The sequence below is a fragment of the Aspergillus nidulans genome, chromosome VI, assembly GCF_000011425.1.
Source record: "Aspergillus nidulans FGSC A4 chromosome VI".
Lineage (NCBI taxonomy): Eukaryota > Fungi > Ascomycota > Eurotiomycetes > Eurotiales > Aspergillaceae > Aspergillus > Aspergillus nidulans.
The window spans coordinates 1714524-1740232 of NC_066262.1; the positions used below are offsets into that span (position 1 = coordinate 1714524).

Here is a 25709-nt window from a genome sequence, read left to right on the forward strand (position 1 = left end):
TTTGGGGAAGATGGGCGAAGAAATCGGGGAAGGGAAGGATAAGAGGGTCAAAGAGGAGCTGGGGAGAACCCCGCTACGGTAGGGTGGGCGGCACGGACGCTACAGAGGGTAGCTTCAGAGTTCACAGCGTCTACGCGGCAGGAATAGTCTACGCAATCTTCGTATACTCCTGAAAATCATCTCTTTCTGCCCAGTACCGACCCTTAGATCTCATTCACGGGATGGACTCGAGAGGCGCGTATTGTACTATGTAGTCACACGACAGACGTCCAAAATTGCTGGGGTCTCAGATTACGCTAGTCAGCAAGAATGAGGGAACACCAGCTCAACCCACCCTGCTATCCAGCTTCATTGAAACCAAGCGCTGTAACGATTAGCGATTCGCAGAGCTCATTCTGCAGGCCAGGCCTGTTCTCCAATCATCGAGTGTGGAGGATCCGGCATAAGTCCGGTCGCGGACAGGTTCGGACTTGATGCGAATGTGGAGGCAATCCCCACTATAGACAGGACCATAGATGGGCATGTCAACCAGATTCTTTTTTAAGACCAAGACCCCCAAGACCTGAGAAAGGCTGGTAAAAAGTTGCTGGACATTCTAGGTATCCGTATCCTTCCAAAATGCATATTCTCATCACGGGTGCTGCGGGCTTCATTGGCCAATTGCTTGCGAGAGAACTGCTCAATGACCCTTCATATACTCTCGTCCTGACCGATATCAATGAACCACCGATCCCAGCCGGCGTCAAGTATCCTCAGAATGCGCGCACTGTCACGGCGGACCTCGTCAAGGCGGCGGATACGGTGGTGGACAAATCCCTAGACGCCGTCTATGCGTTCCATGGCATCATGTCATCTGGGTCCGAAGCCAATTTTGATCTGGGCATGACTGTCAATGTCGACGCTACTCGCAAGCTCCTCGAGGCCCTTCGTGCAACCTGTCCCGGGGTCAGGGTGATCTACTCTTCCAGTCAGGCCGTATACGGTCAACCGCTGCCTGAAGTGGTGGACGATACTGTCATTCCGACTCCCCAGTCATCGTACGGTGCGGAGAAGCTCATCTGCGAGACCCTAGTTAATGAATACACACGACGGGGGTTCATTACCGGCTTTACCCTCCGTTTCCCTACAATCTCAGTCCGCCCCGGCCGTCCTACCGCCGCTGCCTCCTCTTTCCTCTCCGGTATGATCCGAGAGCCGTTGAATGGTGAAGAGTGCGTCATTCCCCTCGAAGATCGGTCCTTCAAGTCGTGGCTCTGCTCGCCCAAGACGCTCGTCCATAACTTGATACTCACGCTGTCGCTGCCCGCCGATTCTCTGCCGTTACATATCCGCCAGGTCAATGTACCCGGAATCTGTGTCACTGTTCAGGAGATGATGGACGCTCTGGCGAAGATTGGAGGGGAGGACAAGCTGGCTCTCCTGAAAGAGAAAGAAGACCCCACGCTAAGGCCAATCCTTGACTCATGGCCGACACGATTCGACAATTCTCAGGCAATCTCTCTCGGAATGAAGCGCGACAGCTCGTTTGAGGCAGCAGTCAGAGACTATCAACTTTCTCTGAGCCAATGAAGTGTACAACACTCGGAGAGCCTATTCTTTGTCAATTCAAGATTCCCACAACTGTACATAAATATCAGCCCTGCGGTTAGTCATATAGGTCTTAGTTGATTTATTGTGCAAACGACTTAGACCGATGGATTGAACTCTGTGTATGAATACTAACCAGCAGGTCCAGCACACCCTACGGAGCGACGTCAGTAGAACCTTGGTTGCATTAACGGCCTGTCGCGTTGTGCAACACAGTATACACCATTTTTTCTCGCAGATAAGGCATTCTATGCGAAACTGGCCTGGTTTACGTGCTCCTTTACCAGTACCTTCCGTTGCTAAACTAACAATGAAGTACGTAAATCATAAGACAATTGTTGCCTTTCTGCCTGAAATTGGCAAAGCGGGATCGCACGTGACTTCGCGTCCTAACCTGGAAGCACGCGTCGATCGCGACTCCCATGGAGCAACCAAGCTGTTTTTGAGCTCTATTTGCCGTGTGATGGCAGCCAAAGAGACTCAGGCTGAGCGCGGGCTGATTTCTTCGTGCTTCAATCTTGCTGTGGGATCTAGGTATGGGAGGTCTGTGAGAGACTTTGGAAACTTGAGCTCGGGTGGCAACTCAGCAACGCCATGAGCGACGATACTTGCGCAAACCCCCTGCTTCTGGGTTGGATTAAGGAATGGCTCGACCAGGCCCGGGAGCGTAATACCAAGGGAGTCACGGTGTGCGTTCACCTGATGCGTCCTCGTCAAAACCAAGAAGGGGAGCTAATAGTCATCCAGGTACAAAAAGGCGTACGAGTCGATGAAAGCATGTCCCTTGACGTTCCAACACCCCTCGGAAGCTCAGCAACTCAACGGCCTGGGACCTAAACTATGCGAACGTCTCACAAATAAACTCAAGGAGTATTGCAAGGAGCACGGGCTTCCCATGCCCGAAGATCCACGGACTGGTGAGGTTCTGTCAACGGCTTGCTTTAGTTCATATGCTAAAAAACATTAACAGCCAAAGCGGACAAAAGAAAGTCTACTGATGGTGACACTGAAGGCCAACCGGCAAAGAAGGCCCGGAAACCCAAACCGTATGCGCCGGCTTTACGATCCGGCCCTTTTGCTTTGATTCTCGCCCTGAGCAGTCTCGATGAGAATTCGAACCAGAGCATGACCAAAGCGGAGTTGATTGAGAAGGCACAGCCGTATTGTGATAGCTCGTTTACCGTGCCTTCTGATCCGACCAAGTTTTTTACCGCTTGGAATTCGATGAAGATATTGCTCACGAAGGAGCTCGTTTATACACGAGGGCATCCTCTGAAAAAGTATTCTTTAACTGAAGAAGGGTGGGAGGTTGCCAAAGCTATCAAGAAGACCGCCCAGAAGTCAATTCAGAATACACTACCGTTTGATGTTCAATCAGTAAGTTTGCCTGAAATACGCGAAGATCAGCTTACTGACGCCGGCAGGATGTAACCGCGGATGAACCTAGAACCGCACAGCGAGAAGACCTTGCAAGCCAGAGGGATTTCGAACGTCAGATTAGACCAGGTCTCCAAGCTCATAATAGTCAACGGCACACCCTAGATTCCCTGGAGAACACATTAGACAACTCAACGATCACGCCAATCCCCATCTCCCCAGACAACTTTACCGTTCAACTAATCCTTGACACGCGCGAAGTTCGGACATCCAAAGACAGGGACTACATATCCAACGAATTGATCCGCAAAGGTATTACTCCCGAAGTCCGCGCCCTCGAAGTCGGCGACACAATGTGGGTAGCCAAGTTCCACGATCCAACCTTTCTCCGCAAATACGGAGAAGAAGGCGACGAAATTATGCTCGACTGGATTGTGGAGCGTAAACGACTAGACGACCTTATAGGCTCTATAAAGGATGGCCGCTTCCATGAGCAGAAATTTCGCCTCCGCCGTTCGGGCATTAAGAATGTTATCTACCTCATTGAGGAGTTCGCCGTGACACATCATGAGTCAAATGCCGCAGCTGCTCAGAAATATCATGACATGGTTGCTTCGGCTATTGCACAGACGCAAGTTGTGAATGGATATTTTGTCAAACGAACGAAGAATCTGGACGATACGATACGGTATCTTGCGCGCATGACATTCCTACTGAGAAATATGTATAGCGCCCCATCACCACCCTCTTCGCGTACCTCAGCTAGACCTTCCCATACCCTCGCCCTCCTCCCGACCCGGCACCTCGCCCTCTCAAGCTCCCATATTTCGGCTCTCAACACGCTCCGCGCCGAGAACCCGCACGTCACATACGGCGTCACATTCCCGACCTTCTGCGCTATCGCCTCAAAATCAGACGCCCTGACACTCCGTGACATATTCTTAAAAATGCTCATGTGCACCAAGGGGGTTAGCGGGGATAAGGCGCTGGAGATTCAAAGGGTCTGGCCGACGCCCCAGGCTTTTATCAGGGCGTTTGAGGAGTTGACTGACCCCAAACAAAAAGAGAATATGGTGGCAGATCGCATGGCGCACGTTATGGTAGGGAGGAAGAAGATTGCGAAAGTGCTTAGTAGAAAGATTGCAGAGGTTTGGGGAGGCTTACCTGGATAGTGTATAATGTTTAGGTTGAGAATTGACACTACGAGGGGATGGCTTTTGATATTATTCGACGTATCTGTACAGAGTCTGAGGGTTTTATAAACGGATGTCAAAGATGGTCGTATAGATTGCATCAATAGAAAAAATAAGCAAGAGGTATCATCGCATGCATGGAACTAGAAAAAAATAATCACTCCTGTTGACGCGTAGTCCGGCCCCCTAACCTACACTTAACCCTATGCCACACCTCGGCAACCGTCTTCCACTCAATGGCCAACGCCAAACTACTGCAGACAACCGAAATACTACTCAACGCCATTGCCAGCGCCGCCCAGACTGGGCTTAGCCGCCAATGTGATTGGACGGTGACCATCTCCCCCATAACCATGGCCATTCTATGCCCAGAGACAATCGGATAGAAGACGCCCGCTGCAACAGGGACCAGACAGAGGTTGTAAATTACCGCCCAGCCAAAGTTTATCTTGATGCGATTAATGACTCGGCGGCTGAGGAGGACAAGGTTGAGTATTGTGGTGAGTTCGGAATTAAGCAGGATAAAGCTAGCGGAGTTGATGGCGACGTCAGAGCCGGACGCCATGGCGATGCTCACATCTGCGGCGGCGAGGGCAGGGGAATCGTTGACACCGTCGCCGACGAAGGCGACAATTTGGCGGGTTGTGCCGCCGCCGCCTGCCTGTGCGGGTTGGATTTGAATTTGCCGGACAAAGTCGGCTTTACCGGCTGGGAGGGTGTTGGCTAGGACGTTGCTTCGAGGGATGCCTATCATGTCGGCGACAGCGTGCGCGGTGGTTTCATTGTCACCTGTGCACATGAAGACGTTGATTTTGCGTTGCTGAAGCTGCGAAATCATGTTTGCAGCATCGGGTTTAATTGTATCAGATATTGCGAATACTATGGCTGGGAAGAAGTGGGTTTCACTTCCGGTTGGTGAGTCAGGCTCAGTAGGGCATATCTCTCGCAGAGATAGAATCGCGGTGGATCTGCCTGTTGCCTGGTATCTGGAGAGAGTGTTGCATAGGTAATAGTGGTCTTGATCGGAAGAGGAAAGGCTTTCATATAGACGCTGGTTGCCGATAGCCGCTTCAAAATGTCGGGTCGTTGCTGTACCATTCGACGAGTCTACTAGCGATACAGTAAATCTGCCCTGCATTCCCTGTCCTGATTTCTCCTCTATCTCAGAGTTGACAACCGACGCTGACGGCTGTGCTTTGCAGAAGGCAGCTATCGCACGAGCAATCGGGTGATTGCTGCTTTCCTCCAGCTTTCGAGCAACAGCCCAGGCAATCTCTATATGACTCGAGTCTGTGATTAACGATTCATGGTCTGACACCTGCAGGCTTCCTCCTTCCGTCAGAGTGCCGGTTTTGTCGAAGACGATGGCGTTGAGCCGACTAGCCTCTTGGAAAGCTTCACCTCCACCTTTGACCAGGATACCATATCGTGCAGCTAATCCGCCACCAACGAAGAGAGCAGTTGGTGCAGCAAGTGCAAGGCCGCATGGACAAGCGACGACAAAGACGGCGATGGCGAATTCGAGACTCCAAAATGGCCACCCGCCACGGCTTACGTCGAGGTAGTCTGAGGGCAACGCTCCTGATACTCCAAGAGAGACCCATATTACGAAGGTCAGAACAGCGATCAATGTGATAGCGGGCACAAAATGGCCTACGAGCGTATCTGCGACCCGCTGAAGGGGTGCACGTTTGCCCTGACCCTCGCGCACAACAGCGATTATTTGATCAAGCATCGATGAACGGCCAATAGCGGTGATCTGAATCTCAACGGGCTGACCAACGTTCACGGATCCGGTGTAGACTTGATCTCCTGCTGTTTTGCTTACTGGTTTCGATTCACCGGTGAGCGAGCTCTCATCGAATTGGAATGATCCCAGCCCTGCAATCCTCCCATCGGCGGGAGGGGAGGCTCCATGGGGAACTTGTACTATGTCTCCGATTTCGAGGAGATCGACATCGATACTCTGCGCCTCGTCTGAGCTGGCGTTCACGACAATCAAAGCCTCTGACGGCCGTAATTTTCCGAGCGCGGCGACGGCATCGCCAGCTCTCCCCTTGCTGTACGCCTCCATATAACGACCAGCGAGAATGAACAAGGTCAGAAAGACAACTGTGTCGAAGTAGGTAGAGCTGTGAGCATCAGAATGGGCTTTCGTCACGGCATCCATTATCAGAATAGCTAATGAGGAGACATATGCTACGGTTGTTCCAGCAGAGATGAGAAAGTTCATGCTACCGAAGCGATATAATCTTTGAAGTAGTGGCATGCGACTTCCAGGACGCCATAAGGTGATGATCTCTTTTGCGGCGCGAACATGGAAGATGTCCGTCCCGTAAAACATGACAGGAGTGGTCATTATGAAGAGAGCCCACTCCATGCGAGTCACGCTGCCTGACCACATCGACTGCTCCAGATACTGTCGGATATGGTTGTCCTTGGAAACAAGGCTCATGAAGACGATTCCGACTATGAATTCAGGAATAGCCACCATCAGAACGAAAAGGAAACGGTAAAGCAGGCGGCATCTTTCATGACGCTGCATCTCCCGAGATCGATCCTCGACACTTGGAGGATGATAAACTGCGGCTTTAAAGGCATTGTGGGCGCTTTCAATCTTCTCGCGTATAGTTCGCACCGTAAGCGAAGGTGAGCGAGGGGTGTAAGTGACCTTCAGTATCGGATACTTGACAGATAACATGTCATCAATTTCAAGGTCTGGTATCTCCTTCAAGGAGTCATAGACCTTCTTTGGACAGTGGTGGCAGAACATGCCCTCAACGCGAAAAGATACAGTTCTTTTCTCAAGCCCAGAGCCCAGCTCGGCTGCCTTTGGTGTTATATTGACAAGCGAGGCATCGTACCCCAAATCTTCGATTTTCTGTACAACCAGCTGCGCATCGTCTGGATTATCCAGCTCGACCTGGGCACTGTGAGACATCAAGTTGACCACAGCATTAGTCAGGAAAGGCAGCTCATTCAGCCCTTGCGTTACAGCTCCAGAGCAGGAGCCGCAAGTCATGCCCCCAATGGAAATCTCCGCAATATACCCCAGATTTTGAGTTTGAGACGGCTCGGTATCGACCTGGTTGACCTCGTCCAGCGAAGCCTCAAACCCAATATCCTCAATCTGTTCAATAATTTGTTCAACATTCGACCGCGGCCCCCAAAAAGTTACAGTGGCACTATTCGAGAGTAATGTGACAGTGATATCGTCCACAAATTCAAGCTGGCGAATCTCGTTTGTTATGGAGTTGGAGCAAGAGGCACAGCTCATTCCACCAATGGATATCCGCGCATGGAATTTTTGACTCTTCTCCGGTAGCGACTCCTGTGCCGACACCGAGTCATCTTCGGCCTCGGCCCCCTGAACATTCGAAAGAAGGTGCTGAGATTTCTCATCCGTCGGCTGGCCCTCCTTCCTACAGGCATCGCAGTTGGCGAGATGTTTCTGTTTGTCCCTTTGGCCAACAGAGGAGCGACTGGTGATGGAGAACCTCGGGTCATGAGGGAATCTAGTTGCAGTGTCTGAATCGACTATGATGACGCCTGCTGAATTCCTGGTCGTGACATGGTGGACCTCGAACGCGGCCTCAGCCAAGATCTCAGCTATCGAGAGCGGGTTTGTTCCCTTTGTATGGACGACATGCACTTCGTGAGTGAAGATCGAGACATCGATATCTGCTATCCCTTGCGTTTCCGATAGGACCTGATTGATATACGCGACGCAGGAGGTGCAGTGCACGTTACTGATAAAAAACGTACTGCGGTGTCTTTCAGCCGGCTGCGCCATGACGAGTGGCGGCTAGTGTTCCAGCCTGCTCAATCCGCAGAGGTACCGAAGAAACAGAGATGGATGATGGGGAGAGATGATGGAGGTATGTTGTACTGAATCTGGGAATTCTTCCTTTTTCCTGGCTGGAAGGGGTACGGGTGTTGAGAGATTGAAAGGGGGGGAGAGATCTGAAAAAGTGAAGAAAAGTGAACTGGAACTGGGTTGTGACATTATTAAATATCTAAGGGCGACTCTGCTATGCTATTACCATTACTCAATGACAGAGGATGGTGAATGGGCTGGAATGCGGGTTTTGTGCGGATGATGTGGAAATCGACAGTGGATGAGGCTAAACTGCGCACAAAACGCGCACCCAGACCAACGCCAGGGAGGTCATGAGCAATGAGACCATGGGAATCATTGTTAGTGCTAGTCATATGAGCAATGCATTTGCTTCTATCAAATTGTCATTATCCTTGGAATGGAACCGAGAAAAGAAAAGAAAACCAGCAGCGACCGAGGATCGAACGGCCGGCTGGTTTTATCCTCTTCAGGATCTGTTTTCCTTCACTTCGACTCCGGACCTTCTTGTGCACGTGACACATCCATTCCACTCCACCATCCAGACAGAATTTTCCGCCACTGCGTCCCGATTCTCGCGTCGCGCCATCCAGCTCTCTCCATCCTCATCCACCGCGCTCCATCCCCAATTTGTCAAAAGTTGTCTTGTCTATCTTCTGCTATTTGAAGGACTCTCTTTCTCCTTTACTAGTTATAACATCTATTGTTCTTGTATTTCAAGCTTTGTCGCGTATTCAGCGTCGCTCGCCCCAGCGCTGAAAATTGCCCGCCTTATCTAATCACTGACATTCCTGCCGTTTTCGGAACTATACCGAGCTTCGTATCCAAAGCTGTTGTCTAGTTCCTACATCAGCAATTTATCGATAAAAAATGACGATATAGCAGGACTATATCTTCTTGGACATCTACTCGCCCGTGCAAAGGCTCGCATAGGAGAGTTGTCGAGCTCTGAGGCCACTATAGCCTACCCCTATCTCTTAATATTTGCACCACTTGCAGTTGCACCATGTCTGCGAGACCTGGGATGCGTCCTCCCGTTCCCCCGCGAGGCCCCAAACCTCCTGTTGGCCGCTTGGCCAGTCTGAAATCCCCCGGTGCTACGGCCATCAGGCGCCCCCAGCCAGTTGCACGGCCGCAGCCCGCAAAGCCAACCACTCACCCCAAGACCACTACATGCCCTAACCCGAGCTGTCCAGCCCCTCATATCATTGAGGATGATGGCCAGAAGGTCTGTTCCGGGTGTGGTACAGTTGTCAGTGAAGCCAACATCGTTTCCGAAGTGACGTTTGGTGAATCCGCCTCTGGTGCTGCTATTGTCCAAGGTTCTTTCGTCGGGGAAGACCAGACCCATGTACGCAGCCACGGCCCTGGATTTCAGCGTGGGGGTATGGAAAGTAGAGAAATTACCGAACAGAACGGTGCGCATTTCATCATCAGTCTACTCTTATCGATGAGCTAACGAGCATAGGAAATCGATATATAAACCAACTGGCCCGTGCTCTAACCATTCCGGAGAGTGCTTCGAAAGCTGCCGGTCAGGTCTTCAAGCTAGCCGTGGGACTCAATTTCATTCAAGGTCGCCGGACGAAGACGGTGGCTGCCGTCTGTCTTTACATCGCTTGCCGTCGCCAAGACGGCAATACTGTCATGTTGATTGATTTCGCCGACGTTCTCATGGTGAGTATCCCCATAGTGAAGCGTGATGGGAGATTCCTACTCTAACTGGTTCTCAGATCAACGTCTTCAAATTGGGACGTACATATAAGGCTCTCTTGGATGAACTTCGTCTGGGCGGGAACGTTTTTCTCATGAATCCAATCGATCCAGAGAGCTTGATCTACAGATTCGCCAAACAGCTTGAGTTTGGCCCCTCAACCATGCAAGTGGCTAGCGAAGCTGTGCGTATTGTGCAGCGCATGAACCGCGATTGGATGACCACCGGTCGACGACCTGCAGGTATTTGTGGAGCCGCTCTGATCCTTGCGGCCCGAATGAACAACTTCCGCCGCACCGTCCGCGAAGTTGTCTATGTTGTCAAAGTGACAGAAATCACCATCAGTCAACGATTAAACGAGTTTAGCTCTACCGAGAGTGGAGAACTGACTGTCGACCAATTCCGCTCTGTGCAACTGGAGAATACCCATGATCCGCCCTCATTTACTAGGGCACGGCAGGGAAGGAAACCGGCCCGCAGCATTAAGAGAAATGCTGCAGAGACTGCTGCCGAGATTGAGGAGGACGCAGAGGGGCTAGAAGAGTCAGAAGTACCGCCAAGACGCGTTGACGCAGATGGTTTCACAATCCCCAACTTGCCAATCGACCCGGCTCTGATACAAGCGGATAAAGACAGCCAGTCGTCCGCTGCCGTTGGTGGACCGGAGGATTCTACGGCGCCTTTAGCAAAAGGTCGTACCAAAGGAAATGGCCGCCCGAAACTGCCCTCACCCTCCCCTGAACAGGTCGCATCCGAAGAGGCACTGGAAAATGAGATGTCTGAATACCTGGCCAAAGGTTCCAACATGATAGAAAGCATTGAATGCGGGGCAACCCGGCCAAAGAAAGTTGTATCGGACAATCCCGAAATTGACGAGGCGGAGTTTGATTCAGACCCGGAAGTTTCCAACTGTTTGCTAGCCCCTCATGAAGTTGAAATCAAGGAGCGCATCTGGGTTCATGAGAACAAGGATTACCTACGTACGCAGCAGGCCAAAGCTTTAAAGAGGGCTCTGGAGGAAGCTGATGCCCAGCCCGGCGACCGTAAGCCGCGGAAGCGTCGCAAGGGTAGACTGGGAGATGTTCGATATCTCGAAGGTGAGGGAGAAGATGGAGATGGAAGAAGTACCCGAGCATCTACGCCGGCGGAGGCTACGCGTCGGATGCTGGAACGGAGAGGCTTCAGTAAGAAAATCAATTACCGTCTCCTCGAGACGCTGTTTGGCGAGGATGAAGGTGACGAAGCTGCGAAGGAGGGTGAAGGTGGCAGCCGGAGTCGCAGTCAGAGTGTGGCTTCCAGACGCGGTGCCAGCATCGACCCTGAAGGCACCAAGCGGCCAAGGTTCCTTGGAACTACTACGCCCACAAAGGCAGCTAGAGGTCCAACTCCGGCCGCAGCTCCAATTCCTGCCCATGTTGAAGACCCAACATACCGCAGAGTTCCTGTTACCAAGACTGATAGTAATCCTCCCACTGATCCATCAACTGAGGTTGTGGGATTAGCGCCGGCGGATCCACAGGCTGTTGACCCAGATGACGAGGACAACGACTATGATGACGACGAGGGCGACGAGGACGACGGCGTCGATGCTGCATTCTCCGGCCATTATGGCGATTACTACGATGAAGGCAGTGACTACTACGATAGTGATTAGATTCGGCATTTGACTTAGATAGCCAGGGAACCCAGTCCCGCGCTACGCTCGAGAATAGATCATGTCAAGCTGATCCATTTTCCATACGCTCGCATTGGCCTCCTAGACGCAACCTAATTTTATATCCCTGGATAGACAGCACACCGAGTCATGCTGTTACAACCTCTCTGCCTTCTAAAATAGTTTTCGTACTTGATCAGCAGCTCTCGGACTTTGGTTGCTACATCCCCGGGGGACTAGGCCCAGCTTGGGTACTGCAGTGTATATTTCGCTCGCGACCATTGTTATGTCTGCCTTATCCATGCAACAAGGGGCCACTACGATATCACATTTCAACGCGGGAGGCCTAATTATATAGGGTGGCAGTTGTACTGAGAGCTTCTACCTAGAGCTTCTGCCTGGGAATGGTATACAGAGCTCGGATCACCTCTTGGATCCTTTATCGACGCCGTTTTCCCGTGCCTCTTACATGGGACTCGTCTCACAAGATCAATGTGTCTTATGCCTGACGGCCTGAACTCAGCTTGAGCTATATCTCACAAAGAATGCGCAGGGACAGTGTCCCACTATACAGAATGCGAAACAGGGCTTTTGCCGTACTTACTCCCTGGCAGCACCTGCTGACTCTGCCTCCTTTACTCGTGTCTTTAAGTCAAGGTGGTATTTCCGGGTTACCCGCGGAGGTTGGTATGAAGGACAGCCAAGGTCAGCCAGAGCAAGGCCGATTGCTTCCCCGCTGGCCAGAAAATACAAATCTCCACGGGCAATTCGGGTATACCCTGCAGATCCCCCGGCCTGGTCTTGGGTCTATAAGCCCTATGTTTGCTTGATAAATAGGCAATCCCGGGAGCCGTGCACATGTTACACTCTTCGGTTTATTTTGATTCACGGCCGATCAGGAACCTCTGAAGTGCCCATTGCTCAATACTTCTGTTTTTTATGTCCTTCAACAGAGTAATGGCGAAGCTTGAGATGTACGGCAGAGGGCTAGGCCTTCGAATGGCCATTCTGTTCACTTGCCTGATGGCATTCGTTTTGTTCGGTAGGTAGGGTCCCTGGGAGCAGCACCTGAGGCACGGCAGGCTGATCTTGCTATTACCCCGTCTTTTAGGTTACAACCAAGGGGCTATTGCGGGTGTCCTTGAGAATGAGGATTTTCGCAATGTCGTCGAGCATCCCAGTTCTGCTGTCCTTGGGGTGATTGTTGGCATTTACAACATCGGCTGCTTGGCTGGCACTGCAGCAGCCTTCATGACAAGTGACCGCCTTGGATTTCGCAAGTCCATGTGGATTGCCATGGGCCTTCTAACAGTGAGTACTTTTCTTACGATGTCTAGATCAGAGCGAAGAATTCGCTGACATTAAGCGCAGATTGGGGCGATTCCACAAGCATGCGCCTATTCCAGGGCTCAAATGCTCGCATCGCGTTTTATCGGGGGGATTGGCACCGGGATCATGACCTCGATCGTACCGGTGTACCAGTCTGAGCTTTGTGAAGCGCGGAATCGAGGAATGTACGTGTGCAGCCAGCCTCTCTCCGTTGGTGTTGGAATCTCGGGTGCCTACTGGTTTGTCTATGGAATGAGCTTCGCCCCTGGATCAGTCGCTTGGAGACTTCCAATCGCTGCTCAGCTGGTTTTCATCATCATTGTGGCCATACTTGTTGCCGGGTAAGTTTAGCTCTTGCATACCGGTGGAACTTTGAGTCCTAGCTGACCGGCGGACTTAAAGACTACCGGAGAGCCCTCGATGGCTGTGCCGTAAGGGTCTGAGCAACGAGGCAGTGCGAGTTCTCTGTGACTTTTATGATAGGCCGGAGAATGACCCCAAAGTGGTCGATGATGCGGAGGGAATATTTAGAGCCACTGAGCTAGACAGTCTCCGCGGCGAGTACAAATGGTCCCAGGTGTTGAAGAAGGACGAGATTCAAACGGGCCGACGGGTCTTACTGGCATATGGACTGCAGTTCATCAACCAAATGGGAGGTGTCAACATCATCGTGGTGAGTATAACTGCAATTCTTCGAAGCATAACTTGACTAACGCGCCTGCAGTCCTATGTCACGACCGGTACCTGCCCACCCCAGCAATTAAGCTCAAAGGCATTACTGACAACCCTTAGTGCTGCAATACAATGTTGGTTTGGACCCCAAAACCAGTCTACTCCTAGGAGGAGTGATCCAGGTGATGTTTGTCATTGGTAAGTTCTTCTTGCCATACCTGTCTTCACCCCATCCCAACCCCATCCAATTATGCAACGCACCATCCACCCCAAAACCTTTACACTTGACGCTAAGAGGGACACTTCTCTCCCCCCCTTCAGGCTCCTTCTATCCCACTTTCTACTCTGATCGCCTTGGCCGGAAGAAGCCGATGATGTGGGGCTCTTTTGGCCTGTTCATTTGCATGATGATGATCTCCATTCTTCTCTCCTTCAAAGGTTAGTAAATACCAACTTTAACTACAACCCCAGCCCTAGCTAACCACGTCAAGGAACGCCGCAAGAGAAACCTGCCGGTGCTGCGTCCGTCGCATTCTTCTTCCTCTTCATGCTGATTTATGGCGCTTCCACTAACTGTGTGCCCTGGGTGTACGGACCTGAGCTCCTGCCCATGCACGTCCGCACAAAAGGGTAAGCTGGCCAGCCATCCGTCCTCACATTCCTCGAGCTATCCAGCGCAACCCCTTGCAAGTTGCTAGGGCACACATGGCATTGGCCAGTGCTACCCAACATCCTTGGTGTTGATAGCAGCGACCGAACCCTGACTTGTGATCTACCAAGCTAACTATGTTGGCTTTAACAGCAACGCCATCGGAATCTCGGCGAATTGGCTCTGGAATTTCTTCGTTGCCATGATTGGGCCAACACTAATTACTGATCTCGAGTGGAAAGGCTACCTTATCTTCATGTGTATGAATCTTGCTTTTCTTCCGGTACGTTTTTACATGTCTCCCAGCCTTCATCGGGCATTTCAACCACCACACCCAACCCTCCACCCACTCTCCTATTTTCTCCATGAATATGCAATGAAAGAAAGATGAAAACTAATAAGGACTAGATCCTTTACCTATACTACCCAGAAACGGCCAATCTCAGCCTTGAGGAAATTGACTCCCTCTTCATGGTGAAAGCAACCAGCCACAGCTGCTCTACACCTAGCGCTAGCACAAGTACTAGCTCCACTAATGACCCGGATACCGTTACGACCGAGAAGAAGAGTACGGTTACGGCTCAGACTCATGCTCAGACTCAAACTCAGGCACAAACTCAAAGGCAGACCTCCAAGAAGGAGGGTGGCTCTTTTCCGCCAGTTTGAGCGCTGGATTAGGAGAGGTGAGCAGAGAGCTGCCATGGAGCTTGAAGTGGCGTTTTTGCTCATATGTAGGTTGGCGAATAGGGTTCTATGGGTGTGACCAACGGGGATGCCAGATTACGTGTTCAGTGTACGGCAGTCGGTTGGTGATACAGCAAGGTTCGGCAGGCGAGAGTAGGCAGGTATGGAGAGGTTGGAGGCAGAGTAACTCGACTAACCATCGAGGTAGCGCTGTGTTGGTGATGATGCTGATATAAAATGTGCGAGTGAATAGTAAGGATAGCTCTAGGAGGAGATGGTTGTCTGCGTTCACTGCGGGAGTCTGGGTTGTTATTTCATTGTCCCTGGGAGACACATGCAGGGCAAAGGCTGGAAGCACACAAGACAGACTGGTACTCGTGTTAACTGGATTAGGTAGACGTATTAGTTACATGGTAGTTCAGGGGGGAAAAATTCTGTATCTTTATCATATACTACCATGATCAGAGCAAAACTGGACGAGTTTCAGCTTATGTGCCGAAGGCTAAGATTTGCTACATCCACATTTTAACTTACCATCAGGCGGAGCGAACTACGGCACTAAATTTCAAGGCATCGTCACAGCTTACTTTTCTATTTTTTTTTTTTATCAATTTCTCTTTTTTTTTTACATGTGCATACAGTTATAGCTGCGTCTGCTACTCATGATATGGCAGCAGAACTGGGAATAGTAGGTAGGCAGGTAAATACTCGCGAGACCAAAGAGAAAAGCATGAAAGTAAAACAAACAAAGCAAATCTTCGCACCGCCAAACCCATTAACCCTGCCGTGCTGTTGTCCGACGCCGAAAACCCAATTAAGAACGAGAACAGAACGAGAAAACGAGTTAATAAGGCAGAAAGAGAAGATAATGAAAAAGGGAAAAGCAGAGAGGAAAGAAAAAAAATCCACAAACGTTTGCCGATAATGTCTTTACGAAAGCGAAAATGAACCGAAAAAAGAAGCGAAAAGCTGGCAATGATGAGATCAGTAGACAAATTGCGGAGATATTTGGTCGAGAATCGTCCGAGGCGAGGGTGATATTGGTTCCCGTCGAGACATGCGTCGTTTCTCCTGGCGCGATACGGCAAATCGTTTCGTCTCAAAGCGAACGCGCGACCGAGTTGGGATGAACGATATTTATGGGTCAATGTCCATCCCCGTCCCCAGTTCCACGCTATTGTTCAGTCCGACACTAGCCGGCTGAGCAGTCAACGTTTGCAGAAGAGGGAGCCCTGTTTCGGCGGGAGTCGTCCCCAGTACATTCTGGCACTGCTGGGTCTGTGGCTTGTCCGAGGCATTGAGAATCTGTTTGCCCTCAAACACCACTGGCGAGGATTGGAGATTGCGGAGGCAAGCCTCCCAGGATGAAGCAACAAGCCGAGCGTGAGTCAGGTCGTCATTGAACAGATAATATGCGGGCAACTGAGCCGGCCCCGCGAAAGGAGTTACTGGCCGCGCAGAAACAAGGTAGGCGTTGAGAGCACGATTTTTCATGAGGATTTCGGCCTCAGAGAGGTATTGCGAGAATTGGCGGTCGATGTACTTCTTCCAACCGCGCACGGCAGCGGCCATGTCATTGTCATCGGCTCTAACGCGCTGCCAACTGATTCCAAGAAGACGCGTAGCGTCGTCAACCAATGGTTCTTCAGACGAGAATGGGCTCGATCGAGATAATGAAGCGTTGAGGATCCGGCGGTTGTCATCGCTATCATTTTCTTGAAGTTGCCGTTGTAATCTAGAGGAGGCAATGTCATCGAGGCTAGGAGCTGAGGGATCGAGACGCTGCGACTTGCGGCTCGCTTGAGAGGGCAGATTGGTTTGCGACGCGGAAGATTTGGCAGCGGCAATGGCCTTTTCATACTCCTCTTCGTACCAGGTCCCGGTTTGGCTTTCGGCGGAGAGCGCCAGCCCAGTGCGAGGGTTGAGCAGGGTCATGCCTTCTCCGTAAATAGGCTCCTCCTCAGGCGCTGGAGGCGCGACTGGAACAATTGAAGCGGGCTCGCTGGGAGTCTCCTCAGCATTGACATCATCACGCGACCTCTTGCGAGATGGCTTGTTACTGATTGTGAGGCTTGGAGAGACCGAAGTGCCAAAAGGGTTCGCGCCTGAGTTCAGGGCATCCGCGAAGGACGCTCGAGAACTGACTCCAGATGAAGCTTCCAGCTTCGGCTGGTGAGGGAATTGACGAAAGGCGTGGTCCTGGGGAGGGGATAGGATCATTGTCGGACCGTCTTGGAAGGAGTTGAGGAGCATTGGACACATGTTGAAGCGAATCGAGGGAGTCGAACGCGATTATGTTGAGATGCTACAAGCACGCGACAAATCCGATCTGTGGAGTCAAGTGAGTTAGACAACAAGTTGGAAGCACCTATATTTGTAGAGTCTCGATTCGATCAGTGGTAAACAGAGCAGGCCGACAGAAAGGACGGCGATAGGTCAAGTAAATTGATGAGACGAAAGAAGTAGTGCGAGACAACAAGGTAGGTAGGTAAGGAAGGAATTCTAGAAAAGATGGAACAAAGTGGAAGAAGAGCGGAGAGGGAGGGAGGACCGCGAGAGTAGAAGCGGAGATGGAAAGAGGAGTGGAAAGAGGAGTCGGGAAGATACAAGAAGCGACGCGTGAGGGCTAGGAAGAAGAGGCTGACGGATGCGGACGAGAAGTCGATTGACGGGCGTCGGGGCTTGATGCGATTTGATGCGGACAATGGATGAGCTGCAGATGCGCGACACTCCAAATGGGCTTGGCACGGTTGATACTGTCCTGTTACTGTATGATATGCAGTTCTGCACTCCTATTCGTGATATTTTCTGCAATACGGTACCGTATGATACCGCACCTTGCCAACCACAGTCTAGCTTACAGCCTCAGATCGGCCGGTAAGGACGCATCCATGATTGGCTTTGAAAGATGGGGCTGCACTAGGATATACCTCCCTTATTGGTTCAAGAGCGAGAGCCTGCGCACCGTCCCACACTGGAGCTCATTGGAGCATGGTTTCGTGTCTCACTGGCTGTCCGAGCAACAACTCAGGATTGCTGGAGGCTTGAGTGGCTGCGCTGTAAAAAGGGTGCCTGAGGTCCTTACGTAACCATGGAATTGTGGAAGCTCAGAGATTGAACATCAAAGACTCTATTTTGCTGGTACATAGACTACCTAACAAAGAAAGAAATGTAGTATGGAGGACCGCCAGACGATACAAGCAAAAGCCGACTCCGGACCCTCGTGCTAGTTAACATGACAAATGTTCATCGACCCAAATCAGACAACACAATACACCCTTCAATTCAACCGCATAACCAAGGTGAGTGAAAGGTAGTACAAAGTAGACAAATGGGAAAAAAAGAAAAAAAAAATTTAGGGAAAAAGAAGTCCCGTCTGGAGCCTCGTGCCCAGTTAACACTGGGCAGAAGGTGAGCAACGTGCGTTGACTAGATCCAGGCTGCATTTCCTGCATGAGGCCGTATCTAGGCGCGCTTCGTTTGTTCCTCCTAGAGACCGTCTCGGCCGAGCGACATTATTTTTGAAATAGGTAAAATCGTGACCTGATATTCTATGAAGGCCGCAGAAGTGAAAGTTCGAGAATAAGAAAGGAAATTTTGTCGTTCAACATCTCAACTTCGCCAACGCATACACCGACAGCGTTGCCTTGATGTTCCCAGTCAATCCCAGGTCATAACTTGGAGAAGTGGAAAACACCAAAACTGCTCACGAAGGTTGATTTAAGCATTGCCAGTACTGGCACCGCCAAGCATGCCCTTGACGTTGGCAACGGAATCGGGAGCGTAGCTGGGTGCCATGGAGCCAACGAGCAAGAAGAAGCTAAGGAGAGCAGCACCAATGATCACAAAGCGGCGCTGAGCGGGGTGAGTGGCACCGTATTCAGCCCAGGCACGGTTAGCCTGGCTGGTGTATTCCTTGATCTTGTCGCCACCGAGCTTGTAGTAGACGAGACCAATGAGGGCAATCGAGTAACCGAAGAACTGGAGGGCGGTGACAGGAGTGTTCCAGATGACCATGGAGGCGACAACAAGAAGGATATCCTTAAGGACACCGCAAAGGGTCATGACCAAAGAAGAAGTCTTTCCGATCTATAATTGACTGTTAGGCAACAGTAGAGTACTCAAAATGGAGATTACCTACCAGGAAGACAACGGAGACGTTCAGCATGAAGGCGACCATGGCGTTGGCCAGGAGAGTCCAGACGCCGACGTTGTAGATGTGGTCCATAGTCAGGGTAGGAACCTCAAGGAACAGAGCAGTGACACCGTTCATGACAGCGCAGACCGGAGCGAAATAGTAAAGGGAGACAAGAGGGTCCATCTTGTACTCCGCGGAGCTGAGCAGGCGCTGCACCATGACCAATCGGGTGGCCTCGAAGATGATACCGGCAATCTGGAAGAGGAAACCGATGAAGACAAACTTGATCTCACCGAAAGAGGCGATGATGACACCGAAGACAATGACGCTGACGTTTGTAAGAACCTTGAGGTTGACGGGTGCCATGCCCATACCCCAAGTGGCAAGCAGAACAGCAACAGGAGTGGTGGCCTAAATAGCGGTTATTAGTTTATGCCACATCGAATCCCAAACAGAGGTCCGTCCGTACCTTGAGCATTTGGATAAATGCAACACTTAGGTACAAGTATGTAACGTTACCGCAGATCAAACTCAGACTGAAGAAGAGACCGATAGGGACAATGGCGCGGAGGTAGACACGACCAGTCATCTTGACGGTCTTGCGGCCGTCAAGGAGGGTTGTAGTGCGAGCGAGAACCTGCGTCATGAAAGTCGCGAACGCCAGATGCCATGTTGTAAGGATGATAGGGAATCCTGAACCGAATCGAAGTCAGCCTCGTTCGCTTCAATTGACAGCCTGCAGCTTGCGGAGCAAAGTGGACTCACGGAACTGAGCATAGTCAAGGATGTGCTTGTTGAACAGGATAACACTTGAACTCAGGGCAATCCAGGAACTGAAATCATCGCGGGTTTAGTACAATCGTCTTGAATTGCATAGGATCGGGGTCGACTCACGTAACATAGACGGCAGGGTGGAAGGTCGGCTTCGGGGGTTCTGGCTTGTCGACGGCAGGGTTGACGGTAGGCAGAGTAGGTTCCGGGCGAGAGACCTCGCCGGAGGTTCTTACTTTCTCTTCGGAGCTGCTCATTTTGAGAGCGCGAGCTTGATCAGACAGGAAGCGTTGAAAATCAAAAGGTCGCGGCCGTGAGAGGCTGCTTTGGTTGAACCGCGCGGAGGCCAGGGGGAAAGACGTGATTAAGAATAAAGCGGAAAGAGAAGCGCGTTACAGCGATAATAGAACCGAAAGAGTCAAAGGAGGGTTAACGAATGTGAGTCTAGAGTTGGACGAAGCAAGCAAAACAAGTGCGAAAGAGAAAAAAAGGGACCGAGTCGGAGAGGTGGTTAGGTTGGTTGATGAGGTGAGGTGAGTGGCAGAGGAGGGAGACGACAGGCAGGGAACTTTCAGTTGAAGAGGAAAGCTGGAGGGGGGGCAAGACAATGGCCTGGAATAATCTCCTTTCAATGGACCAAGCGCGGCACAGAGTGGATTAGCAGCTAAGGACGAATGGATTAAGGGCGATAGAAAATTGGAAGCAGAATGGAACTGGAATGGGATCCGCAAAAGAAAACCAAACCGCCCGTGCTAAAGGAGATCAAGCACAGGTGGCTAAAGAGGACAAATTGATATGCCCACGAGTTGTCGCGACTGGCCGGAAAACACAAAACCTTGATGATGCTTGCGTACGACGACGTTCTCCTGCTCCTCAATTCCGGTTAGTTGGCGGCCGGAACCAGTCACGCTTCAGCTGCGGTTACTCGGCTGAGGCCCTGGTTTCGGCCTACGTAGACGCTTTTTAGGGGGTTATTATTAGATTCTGCTAGAGATCCTGAGGGCCGTTTCGAGTTCTGGACTTGAGACGTGAAGCTGGGCTCTTGTACAGTAGATTTCAATACTAAATTTACAGCCGCTTTTGTGCGAGAGCTGGGTAAATTACACGTAATGTATCATACCATACCCTCTCTAGTTAGGGCGCAACTTGACACAGTACCGAGTAATATGAATTTCTTGACTTTCTCTGGAGAAAATTATTGTCACTATTGTGTTTCAGTTCCTGATTCTTCAATGTGGGTCGAAGCAGATATTATTTAGTGGCCATTGCTCGTGGGCGTGGCGATTCTGCTCTCTCCACAACTATGCTGGCCTGAGGCGGCCTATCGCCCCTTTTCGCTCAGAGCCGTACTGAGGATCCACGGCTCATTGCATCCTCGTTTTCAGGCCCTGGAGAACCAAGTCACTTGTTCCTTTCGCCCACCTGTATGTGACCCTGCGTCTCTACGCCTTCATGCGCTGTCGATACTCAGTAGTCGGGCTGTATCAAATTGACAGCCATAAAAGTCCGTGGGCGCCGATCAACATTTACCAGCAGGACACCGACTCGTTTGGCACAGGGTGCATTACGCAAGCTCTATGGAGCCCAGTGCTCAGCTACCCGCGGCCTATCCCATAGTGTCCCCGCAGTCCCTGGCCAGTGAGTGGAGCTGGCAGCAGCGATCTGACGGCTTCGCCCTTACAGAACACAAACGCCATTGCATCGGTGCGATGGCGTTCTCTCTGCAGTCAAGCCGCTATCTACTGCATATTCTACTACTGTAGCAGCGCACTTGTCGGTATCGTCAACCGGACGAGGACGGTCCATGACAGTTTCGGTATCCTGTCTGGTTTAGTACCTAGGTACCTGATGGGCTGGAGACAGCCATGACGAACTTCTCTACTCCGTACTCCGTACCTACAGTCGCAGATGGTGATCCGTGCATTAAAGAGATCCCGAACTTCGTCCCCTACCCGATCGTCGCCCTTGGCATGGGAGTTGCCATGCTCAACGTCCGTCGTCAACAAGTCAGGTCTTTCGGATAATCGGTCTCAGTTTCGAGATTGGAGATCTCCTCGATATTTCCCCTTCGAGGAACGACAATCAGTGGGCCTCTCTTCCAGAATTGTGTTTTTCCGCCTCACACTTCAGGCCCGCTGGTTCAACTGTCCAATATCAGCCCTGGTGGCGGGCACTGATCAACTGTGGCCGTCGCAGAGGAGTACGTACCCTTACTCCATACCCCATTGAACAGACGGAATGATCCGCCTCCTACTCTTGGTTTTTGTTTCAAGGGCGTGCCGGAAGAGTCATGAGTTGGTCTTGATATCAGTGTAATTTGATAAGATGCAGTATCGAATAAAGAACAGTTGGTGGCACAGTGACAATATTTCAGGGTGTCACCCGTTCCTCGTGTCACAGCCAGAACGACAAGGACAACAATAGTTGGACTCTTGAGATTTGCTTGGGTCTCAAGGGGTCCCACGGTTACCGGATAGTAGTTGACAAGCATACGGAGTACTCCGTCCTTCGTAGAGTACTTGAGCACTTTTTGTAGGCTTGGAACCCGCAAGCAGGACTCTTGGCCCTTGAGGTATCCCAATATGGTTATCATGTCATATCATGCATTCGACAACGGGCGTTGTTGACTCTAAGCAGGTCGCTCGAATATCCGCTTCAGGGTCGCCAGCCACCTGGAGCATTCCTTGTCTGATCGCAGGTCAGCTTTTCCAGTTCCAGTCTACTCTGGAAAGGAACCAGCCTCAGTCATGCAGTCTTCGCTTGGCTTCAGAGTTCATTCAGAGTTCATTTAAAGGCATGCCATTCATACAATGCGCATTGCGATAAGCATCACTGCCTGGATTAGCCAATTACAACCAGGATCCGGCGAATCGCCCCTTGTCACTTGATATACAGTAGTATCCCTTGAAGATCTCGTCTTGCTCGATAGATCTTTGTCCAACGAAGTCCCGGGAGAAGCGCAGATGGCGCAGAGTAGTCTACGGGAGCTAGTCAAGAAGAAGAAGGGATGCATTCGCAACCAGATATGAAGATGAGACACAATTTGCCTCCAGATTCAATTGAGCGCCTGGGTCCCCCTTTTCGGCAGTCTCCTTTCCAAGGCTCAGACGCAACCGTCTGGAGTGGTCGAATAATGACCGCGAATCATAGTAGAATGATGAGATTACTTTAATCTCAATTTTAAAATGTAAAATTTGCAAAGGCGTCGAGTCGAAATTTGAAACCCAATCCCCCCACCAAGAAGTCCAGCCAGCTTCGTCACGTTCTCCCCTGCCGACCGCCGGCCGCGAAAAGGCTATTATTATTTCCAGCTGCCCAGTTACCAGTGTATCTTTCCGCCCACCTTCCCTCACCGTCTTCTCTCCCTTCCAATTCCACCTTCCTCTCTTTAAATTCTGCAGCGCCAACTGCAGCTTCGCTCTCTTCTATGCTTAGTCTAGCTCGCAAGACTTTGAACCGCGTTCCCAGCTTTCAGGATATCCTACAAGGCAGGATGACCCACCCCGATATGTAAGGAGCTCTCTCTGCGATGCCATTCAGGGGTTCAACGCTGACAGTTTGCTATCAACTACAGCTCAGTTGACGTTCTCGTCATCGGCGCTGGCCCAACTGGATTGGGTGCTGCAAAGCGTCTGAACCAGATTGTACGACCTCTAACTCCAATTGCGCGCAGTAGAAGATCCTAACTTCTGCCTCAGAACGGTCCCTCGTGGCTCCTTGTTGACTCCAACGAGACTCCCGGTGGTCTTGCCTCTACCGATGTCACCCCCGAAGGCTTCGTATGTGGATTCATCAATGGTGATATCTGATGGACTGCGCAACTAACACAATTGCAGCTTTACGATGTCGGTGGCCACGTTATTTTCTCCCACTACAAGTACTTCGATGACTGCATCAACGAGGCTCTTCCCAAGGAAGATGATTGGTACGAGCACCAGCGTATCTCCTACGTCCGTTGCAAGGGCCAGTGGGTTCCCTACCCTTTCCAGAACAACATCTCCATGCTTCCCAAGGAGGACCAAGTCAAGTGTATCGACGGTATGATCGATGCCGCTATCGAGCACCGCGTCGCCAACACCAAGCCCAAGGACTTCGACGAGTGGATTGTGCGCATGATGGGTACCGGTGTTGCCGATCTTTTCATGCGCCCCTACAACTACAAGGTCTGGGCTGTGCCCACTACTAAGGTAAATTGGCCCTCCAGCCTCGAAATCCCAAGATTGGTCCAAATACTGATATTCGACCTTGTTTAGATGCAATGCGCTTGGCTCGGTGAGCGTGTCGCTGCTCCCAACGTCAAGGCTGTGACTACCAACGTTATCCTTAACAAGACCGCTGGTAACTGGGGTCCTAACGCTACTTTCCGTTTCCCCGCCCGCGATGGTACCGGTGGTATCTGGATCGCTGTTGCCAACACCCTTCCCAAAGAGAAGACCCGCTTCGGTGAGAAGGGCAAGGTCACCAAGGTTAACCCTAAGAACAAGACCGTCACTCTGGGCGATGGCACCACCGTCGGCTACCAGAAGCTTGTTTCCACCATGGCCGTGGACTACCTCGCCGAGCAGATTGGTGACCAGGAATTGATCGGTCTGACCAAGCAGCTCTTCTATTCCTCCACACACGTCATTGGTGTCGGTATCCGTGGCTCTCGCCCCGAGAGAATCGGCGACAAGTGCTGGGTAAGATGACGTCCCTCAGCTTGAGAATCATCAAAATCTAATGATCATGTAGCTCTACTTCCCCGAGGACAACTGCCCCTTCTACCGCGCCACTATCTTCTCCAACTACTCCCCTTACAACCAGCCCGACGCCTCCAAGAAGCTTCCCACCCTGCAGCTTGCGGACGGCTCCAAGCCCAAGAACACTGAGCCCCAGGAAGGTCCCTACTGGTCCATCATGTTGGAGGTTTCCGAGTCCTCGATGAAGCCCGTCAACATTGACACCCTTCTTGCCGAGTCCATCCAGGGTCTCGTCAACACCGAGATGCTCAAGCCCGGCGATGAGATTGTCTCCACCTACCACCGCCGCTTTGACCACGGATACCCCACCCCCTCTCTGGAGCGTGAAGGCGCCCTTACCCAGATTCTGCCTAAGCTGCAGTCAATGGACATCTGGTCTCGTGGCCGCTTCGGTAGCTGGCGCTATGAGGTCGGTAACCAGGACCACTCATTCATGCTCGGTGTTGAGGCCGTGGACAACATTGTCAACGGCGCTGTCGAGCTCACACTCAACTACCCTGACTTCGTCAACGGCCGACAAAACACCGAGAGGCGTCTAGTTGACGGTGCTCAGGCTTTTGCTAAGAATAAGGCGCAGTAAAATAAAACTCTTCTGCGTGGATGGATGATGGCTTTTTGCTTTTTATAGAACTATGTCGAACTTAATATTGAATGACTACTACTAAAGGAGGATGGGAGCGAATACAGGATTTAGATCAAGACCATTGACGGTCAACGGCTTGAGGCCATTTCTTACTTTCTCTTCTTTTTCGGCCTTTACCATTCTATTTCCGAGCGATGATGGAGACGTTTAGCATATCTTACGTACTCTTCATATATATTTTAGACATCTTTCACAATTGACACGCCACTTTTCGGCTTTCTATTGCGTCTTTCTACGTTTCTTTCAGCAATGAAACGTAATTCCCATTCCATATTCTGAATCAAAATCCACAGTACCGATACATTCAAGGCTGAGCTCGAAGTGTATATATAGTTCAATCACGTGGGTCCCAAGGATCACACACGGTTCGAGCACCGCCAGGATTCTTCAAACTTCGCTACTTCTAGAAACGACAAATACGTGTCAAGTAACCACTTGCTGAACGGAGCCGTACGTTTTACCCGATTGAATCGGACTGATTTCGTTTTTGGATGGTTCCTGAGCCGGCAAGAGATAAGGACAATACTATCTGGGTGGGATACGGGGTGCAGTAAGTGTACCGGCTGGTATTCTCATGGCAGTCAATGGAACTGATATGCTATTAGGCGGCCAAACAGTAGATATACATCCATTGCCCAGAAAAGCTTGCTTTCAACATCTAGGGCCTGTCTCCGTCGGATGATCGAATGAGACCTTGATGCAC

The 25709-nt window shown here is 51.1% G+C and overlaps 8 protein-coding genes across 8 annotated transcripts, besides 1 other annotated feature; 5 read left to right on the forward strand and 3 right to left on the reverse strand.

The window, feature by feature from the left end:
- Positions 1–25709: part of a sequence feature (contig 1.51 915..1114266(-1)) that runs on past both edges of the window.
- Positions 619–1569, forward strand: ANIA_03119 (SDR family oxidoreductase; the record flags this gene model as incomplete). The annotated part of the gene is made up of 1 exon (XM_655631.1): positions 619–1569. One exon carries the CDS (start codon positions 619–621, stop codon positions 1567–1569), a length of 951 nt encoding a protein of 316 aa, XP_660723.1.
- On the forward strand, positions 1898–4170 carry ANIA_03118 (crossover junction endonuclease MUS81; the record flags this gene model as incomplete). Its single annotated transcript, XM_655630.2, has 5 exons — positions 1898–2110; positions 2158–2276; positions 2335–2504; positions 2558–2964; positions 3012–4170. 5 exons carry the CDS (start codon positions 1898–1900, stop codon positions 4134–4136), a joined length of 2034 nt encoding a protein of 677 aa, XP_660722.1. The 3' UTR covers positions 4137–4170.
- ANIA_03117 (putative copper resistance-associated P-type ATPase) lies at positions 4315–7950 on the reverse strand (the record flags this gene model as incomplete). The annotated part of the gene is made up of 1 exon (XM_655629.1): positions 4315–7950. One exon carries the CDS (start codon positions 7948–7950, stop codon positions 4315–4317), a length of 3636 nt encoding a protein of 1211 aa, XP_660721.1.
- Positions 9020–11381, forward strand: ANIA_03116 (transcription factor TFIIIB subunit BRF1; the record flags this gene model as incomplete). The annotated part of the gene is made up of 3 exons (XM_655628.1): positions 9020–9364; positions 9529–9690; positions 9747–11381. The coding sequence occupies 3 exons, from the start codon at positions 9020–9022 to the stop codon at positions 11379–11381; spliced, it is 2142 nt and encodes a 713-aa protein (XP_660720.1).
- On the forward strand, positions 12339–14697 carry ANIA_03115 (sugar transporter-like protein; the record flags this gene model as incomplete). Its single annotated transcript, XM_655627.1, has 10 exons — positions 12339–12423; positions 12493–12692; positions 12753–13051; positions 13194–13383; positions 13435–13450; positions 13503–13580; positions 13704–13820; positions 13874–14012; positions 14185–14314; positions 14440–14697. 10 exons carry the CDS (start codon positions 12339–12341, stop codon positions 14695–14697), a joined length of 1512 nt encoding a protein of 503 aa, XP_660719.1.
- Positions 15406–17260, reverse strand: ANIA_03114 (uncharacterized protein). Its single transcript, XM_655626.2, has one exon. It carries the CDS (start codon positions 16975–16977, stop codon positions 15853–15855), a length of 1125 nt encoding a protein of 374 aa, XP_660718.1. The 5' UTR covers positions 16978–17260; the 3' UTR covers positions 15406–15852.
- Positions 18436–20126, reverse strand: glfB (UDP-galactofuranose transporter ugtA; the record flags this gene model as incomplete). Its single annotated transcript, XM_655625.2, has 5 exons — positions 19748–20126; positions 19619–19686; positions 19323–19546; positions 18857–19264; positions 18436–18804 (listed from the first exon to the last, which is right to left on the reverse strand). Exons 1-5 carry the CDS (start codon positions 19879–19881, stop codon positions 18436–18438), a joined length of 1203 nt encoding a protein of 400 aa, XP_660717.1. The 5' UTR covers positions 19882–20126.
- ANIA_03112 (protein ugmA) lies at positions 22959–25233 on the forward strand. Its single transcript, XM_655624.2, has 6 exons — positions 22959–23134; positions 23199–23268; positions 23323–23403; positions 23461–23811; positions 23878–24303; positions 24356–25233. Exons 1-6 carry the CDS (start codon positions 23052–23054, stop codon positions 24941–24943), a joined length of 1599 nt encoding a protein of 532 aa, XP_660716.1. The 5' UTR covers positions 22959–23051; the 3' UTR covers positions 24944–25233.

Bases quoted from the DNA above. Each gene is read 5' to 3' on its own strand.
- ANIA_03114 (XM_655626.2), bottom strand. From the start codon at position 16,977: ATGTGTCCAATGCTCCTCAACTCCTTCCAAGACGGTCCGACAATGATC.
- ANIA_03112 (XM_655624.2), top strand. From the start codon at position 23,052: ATGCTTAGTCTAGCTCGCAAGACTTTGAACCGCGTTCCCAGCTTTCAG. The intron at 23,269-23,322 runs GTACGACCTCTA...CTTCTGCCTCAG, and splicing joins CAAAGCGTCTGAACCAGATT to AACGGTCCCTCGTGGCTCCT. The intron at 23,404-23,460 runs GTATGTGGATTC...ACACAATTGCAG, and splicing joins ATGTCACCCCCGAAGGCTTC to CTTTACGATGTCGGTGGCCA.